We start from the raw sequence: 5789 nt of genomic DNA, 5'->3' as shown, positions 1-5789 counted from the left end.
CCTGCTTATGTGTTGATTAAGAATGGATGTTGTTCTTGGTCATCAAAAAATTATTTCTCACTCACCTTTGTTGAAGTCACTGTTTCTGCATCCAGGTACAGTTGGAAGGTTTGTCTACTGCTCACGGTATGTCTGATTGTTCCTCAATGCTTGTATCAGTATCCCATAAACCACAGAATCCTGCTTTGCTTAGATGCTGACCTAGTCTGCTGCACGACCACTCAGGGTAAGGCCCACTGAAAGGGCAGGGTGGTGTGGAACAGAGTAGTCAGTTCACCTACTCTGTTGTGAATCAGCTCTGCTCTGTTTCCACAGGACAGATTCAAGTTAGAAACAGCCCTGAAATCTCTACTGGTGTGTAGAAAGCTCGTGGTTCTCTGTTGAGATTGGGCTAACTATTTTACAATTAGTACTGTGGTTAATGCTCTTAAATAGATTTTATAAATATGCTGACATGAAAAACCTGTTTCAATAACTATTTTGTTATAATCCTCCAATTATTAAGGGCCAGGATGAGTTGTAATCTGACCCATGCACACTCAAAGCATCAGTAAACAAACGAATGCAAACGTAATCACAGTTCAGGTGTTAGTGCATTGTTTATTACTGTTCAGTAGATTTGCAACAAAGAATCTTATAGTGGGCAAGGATTCAGTCCAAACCAGTCAGCACGTTCTTAGACATTGTCATGTATCCTTATTTAAAACATATATATTTATCTAATATTCATATATCAAATTTAGCAAGTCTAGTGGTTTAATAAATTCTAGATAGTTTATAATAAATTTCAAGATTACATTCTGAAGGAAAGTGTCAGAATGAATATGAACACTGATTTGTATCGTACTGGAGGCAATAGTGGTGAAGGGTAGGCTTTGTATAAGTCATTGGTTTATTCTACTAAAGCCTGTACAAAATCTTGGGCACGAGTACCCTACTGCCAGTCTGCATGGGCAGAGGCGGCGCAGAGTGAAAGTCCATGAGAATAGTTAGTGTTCCGAATTTCTTTTACTCAACCTTGGGGACAAATTTGAGCTCACTCTTGGCATCTTGGAGCTGCTTGAGGTTGACAGCCGGTCCTGGTAATTTCACTGCTCCAGGCAGCTCTTTCTTCTCTTCTGACTTATTGCATGTCCCCTGCATTAGATGAAAAGAATTACATAGAAAAATTAACAACTTTACTCCTTACACCAGGGCCAGAAAGCAATTTTGGTCCATTGGTAGCCCCTCACTGTTGACTGAAAGGGTTGTGAATTTGCTGTTGCAACCCTGCAGTAGCATGAGTCATGATTCAATTCTACAGTTAGTACTTCCGTGTAAGAAAGTTATGGCATCAAATCTGTTCCAGTGACTTCCATGTCAGCCCAGAACCATGACAATTCCGCATTGTCAAAAATATCTGATTCTGTTGCAACTTGGTCGTCCAACAGCATTTCAAAGCCGCAAAAGGGAGACTTCCCAAGTAACGTGGACAATACTTAACTCCTTACCTAACATATTGAAACAGGCTATGTTAATTGCTGCTATGTTGTTTTAATTATGTTAAAACAACTGTGGGCAAATTAGTTGCTGTGTTTGCCTCATTGCAATAGTAACTGCCCTTCAAAAAACCTTCTGTAACTTGAAAGCACCTTGGGACATTCTGTGGACAAATGGAAGAGCACTTTGTATATGAACGTCTTTCTTTATGTACAAGGCATGTGTTCCAAAGTTATAAAGGTCAGATTATTCTGTATTATATTGCATGTTCTTATACATTGGTCAGGAATATTGGTGCTTTCAACTTTTGCCAGCCAGATTAGATTAAAGGTCTTAGCTAATGTGTTAAATTCATACAGTGTTAAGAGTGGGAGAGGAGGCATGGCTCCAAAATTCTTTCAAGCTGAGGAATAATTGAGCAAAATAAAATGTCATATCTTGACTTGCATAAATGAGATTGATAGTGCACTATAGTGATTAATTTACTGAATGTTTAATCTAGAAGTTAGGGCTAATAATAGAGTCACAAATCCATACTCCTCAACTTTGGCAATTCATATGCCTGGATTACTAAGCTGGTTAGAATTTGTAATAATAATCATGCAATTACAAGGTTGTTCTTAGAATTCCAACTACTTCACTAATACCCGATAAGGAAAGAATTCTGCTGTCCTTACTGCTCTTCATTAACTTGGTGTAATATTCGAAGCTATATTAAAATTGAAGGCAAAGGGAATAATGGGGAAAACACTCTACTGATAGGAGTCACAAAAGGGATGCTGAACGCTAATTATCTCAGTTCCGGGAAACAATGGCAGGAGTTCCCAGACCAATGTTCTAGTGTTCTATTTATTATTGACCTTCTCTTTGCATCTATTCATTGATGATTTCACTGTGTTCAGTTCCATTGGCATCTCTTTGGATAATGAGGATTATGTGAAATGGATATTATTAAATTATGGACTGTATAAATGCCAAGCAATCTCCATCATCAAAAGAATTAACACCTTTCATTGTCATTGAATGGCATTACGTTGAATTCCCTGACATTGACATCCTGGAGTTCATCATTGACCAGACACATGTGGACAAGACAAATGCTGTAACCCATTTTACAGCCTTAATTAATTTGCCTCCTGCCTGTCCAAAAGCCTTTCTGTCAGTGAAAAGGCATAAGAGTGTGATGGAACAATCTCCAACTGCCTTAATGAGTTATAGTTCAAACAGCAATTAAGAAGCTTAAAACACCCCCAGGCAAACTGGCCATCTATATTGGCGCCACATCCTCTACCACCTAAACATTCACTCCACCGGTGTGAAGGTTAGACACTGTGAGATGCAGTACAGCAATTAACAAAGGCTTTTGTCAAAGCTCTTATCCCTGATTTGTGACCTTTGACACCTAGAAACAAAGGTCTACTAGATGGTAGAGGTCACAAGCAGACACCATCACCAATTTTTCTCTGAGATACAGTATACCCTGCACTGATCTAGAAACAATTTGCCAAACATTCATCATTATTAGACCAAAATACTAGAACCCTTCTGAAGAGCACTGTGGGAATGTCCTAACTAGAGGTACAAGGAAGTGGCTTAACACCACCTTGGTGATTGGTAATTAAAAGAACTCCTGACTTACCAGCATTCCATGAAGGAGCAACTGAAGAAAAGTCATGGCATTGTTTCTGTAATCCTGGCATATTGCCATAAACCACGCCAATTCTTTCAAAACTCTTCACTCCAACTTGAAGCAGATGCCTCCACTTCCCTCTCAGCTGGAAATTAGTTATCCCATGGATTAGTTTGCAGAAAGCAGGGGTGTACTTAACACTCCACCAAATCCCCGAGAGTACACTATCAGTTTGTGGAAAATGCTGTTAATTCTGCCAAATTATACCAATGATTGCATTTCTAAAGGCAGCATTTGTTTGTATCTAAGAGGGTTGTACCTGCAGGAATTCACTTTCTCTCTTACCTCATCAGCTTCTATTGTACATTCTTTTCTTTTACTAGGATGGCCAGCTCCGGGCAGCAAGGCACCCATGGGTATGTTTATGTTGGCCTGCAATTATTCCAGACAAAGCAACCAGTTAAGCATGGACAAGCAATCATGGCAGTCCACAATAACTCCGGATAGGATTCAGCTTCGGATATCACCATCTCACTTTCTCCCTCCCCCCCCCCCCCCCCCCCACTACGCGCAACTTGCTGGCAAGTTTTATCCGTCTCACCTGAATAGACTTGACGTTGGAGCTTCGCTTGGACATCTTGTAAAGAGAGGCCTGGTTTCCCGCTAGAAACGAGAAAAGACAATTAAATCCAAACATTCGGAATGTAGGACTGTACTGTTAGGGTTCTGGAGCTAACACGGTTGCTGCAGCGTTGTTGGAGGCCGAGCTGAAGATTATCTTTCAGTGTTGCTTGGAGACCTCTTACAGGGACACAGCTATAAACATTTGATCCTCTGTTCATTGCAACCTGGCTGAATCTTTAATAGACATCGAAAATACGCTCTCAATACTCTTTGTATGATGCTTCGGAAAGAACAGGGTGTTCGTGGGTGTGAATGCACTTGAATGAAGTTTTGGTTTGTCCAAATCAGTCACAACAACAACAAACAAACACTCAAAGGCACCAAGCCCTCCTGCCGGTTCGTTAATGGAGAACTGTGTGATTTGCGTCTGGAGCTGCAGCAGAAAGGGGAAGGTGTTAGTAAATAGTAGCGTCACATCCAGCGATCCATTGGGGATCAGCAATCAGGTTTCAGGGAGGCGAGGGAGCTAATAATTGCTGAGATGAAACCGTTTGAAATGACTTACTTGTTCCAAACGTGGAAATCTATCGGAGTGGAATAGAAAACCTTCATTTTTTATTCATAATGAGGTATGAGGATGTTGCTGCTAGGACAACTTTAATGCCAAATGTCCTGCAGAAGGCCACGATGGTGAAAGATAATAAATGTGTTAAAATCCTGGAACGTTTCAAGCCGCAGCGCCTAACAAAATAGGACGGAGGTGGGGTGGGGGATACTCTCGAGATTCAAATCCTCAGAGTAAGAATCGGAATACACGGTGGCAAGCACCCGAATGACTCACTCCATCAGAGATGGAAACTCGCAGCAAGCTGACGGGCTTTAGGCTGTAGGCGGGACAGGAATGGTCATCCCGCTTTTATGGGACCGCACGTCACAGCCACTGGACTGGACCTGGCGCAGGCTGCACCGAGAGATAAGTCAGCCCAACAAGGTCATACAAGGCGAGAGTGAGAGAAAGTGACTTTTCATGACAATCCCGGTAACAACGAGCTTCGCGCTCGGTTCCTTTATCGCTGTCTCCGTGCGTCGTTTAAAGTTCTTCCTTTCGGACTGGATTCCCTTGCGCTTTATTAAATCCACTCAAAGACGTACCACCGGGACTTCGACTGCACCAATAGGGAACGGGAGAAAGTGCTTAAAACTTTCCAAAATCTTACCTGTAACTTGGCGGCCGTCTTTTTGACAGATGAGTGGGGATTTTCAGCTTGTTATGCCGAACCTGCAGGTGGGATGCTGGGTGCTGGTAAAACTGGGAATCGAAATAACTGAGGTGTTATTGGACGGGCAGGAGTCGGTTGGGAGCTGGGGGCTGTACATCAGTCCGGCTTAGAAGCAACCAGCGAAAAGATTCCTGACGAGGCTGGCAGTTGTTCCAACTAAAAATAGCGGCTGACGGGCAGAAGCTGCTTTTTTTTTACCATGTTAGTATTTGCCCTTTTAACTGGAAGGGTCAAACCCGAATGGCCGACGTCTCCTGAAACGGGGCGAGTTGTACGCTCTCGGACCTCGTCTATTCAACCTATATTGTTACTCCGTAACTATTTCCTGATGATGAAATTAACATTGCTTCATTTCACATCAAGAATGCTTTGGACGCAATGTATTTTTAAAAATCACATAATCCCTGTTTATATTTAACCATACATAAATGACGCAATTTCAATACGGGGTGAAAATGGTAAATAGGGATAGAATGAGGGCGAGGAAGGATAAATACAAGATCAAACTGCTTCTGAAAGCTCTCAAATAGATCTCAACAGAAGAATGTTCCGACCTAATGTCAAGGTTATTGTTATTGTCAGTACAGTAGATTGAAACACAGCCTCTGGAATCTATACGTGCAACGTAAGCTTACTCTAAGTGAACGGTACCATCCATTTATTGACGTTATTTGAAGCAGGCGTCAGGTTCATTTGATCTCCAAATTGTACAACTACAAGTAGCCAAGTAGAGACATGAAATTAATGAAATCCCATTCACATCCCATCCAATGTAA

The 5789-nt window shown here is 41.7% G+C and overlaps 1 protein-coding gene across 3 annotated transcripts; it reads right to left on the bottom strand.

Annotated features, from left to right (window-relative positions):
- Positions 1 to 580: 580 nt before the first annotated feature.
- smpx (small muscle protein X-linked) lies at positions 581 to 5327 on the bottom strand. Of its 3 annotated transcripts, none has more exons than XM_073045751.1 (5): positions 4951 to 5327; positions 3711 to 3772; positions 3455 to 3541; positions 3119 to 3254; positions 581 to 1137 (listed from the first exon to the last, which is right to left on the bottom strand). In XM_073045751.1, the coding sequence occupies exons 2-5, from the start codon at positions 3744 to 3746 to the stop codon at positions 1124 to 1126; spliced, it is 273 nt and encodes a 90-aa protein (XP_072901852.1). In that variant the 5' UTR covers positions 3747 to 3772; positions 4951 to 5327; the 3' UTR covers positions 581 to 1123. The 3 variants fall into 3 exon arrangements, with proteins under 3 accessions (XP_072901852.1, XP_072901853.1, XP_072901851.1); XM_073045752.1 differs by lacking the exon at positions 4951 to 5327 and adding an exon at positions 4299 to 4902; XM_073045750.1 differs by lacking the exons at positions 3119 to 3254; positions 4951 to 5327 and having other exon boundaries at positions 3711 to 4148.
- Between the last annotated feature and the right edge of the window lie 462 nt (positions 5328 to 5789).

This window comes from Hemitrygon akajei, chromosome 5 (assembly GCF_048418815.1).
Source record: "Hemitrygon akajei chromosome 5, sHemAka1.3, whole genome shotgun sequence".
NCBI lineage: Eukaryota > Metazoa > Chordata > Chondrichthyes > Myliobatiformes > Dasyatidae > Hemitrygon > Hemitrygon akajei.
The sequence above is the reverse complement of the archived record's forward strand: the minus strand, read 5'-3'. Positions and strand labels throughout refer to the sequence as shown.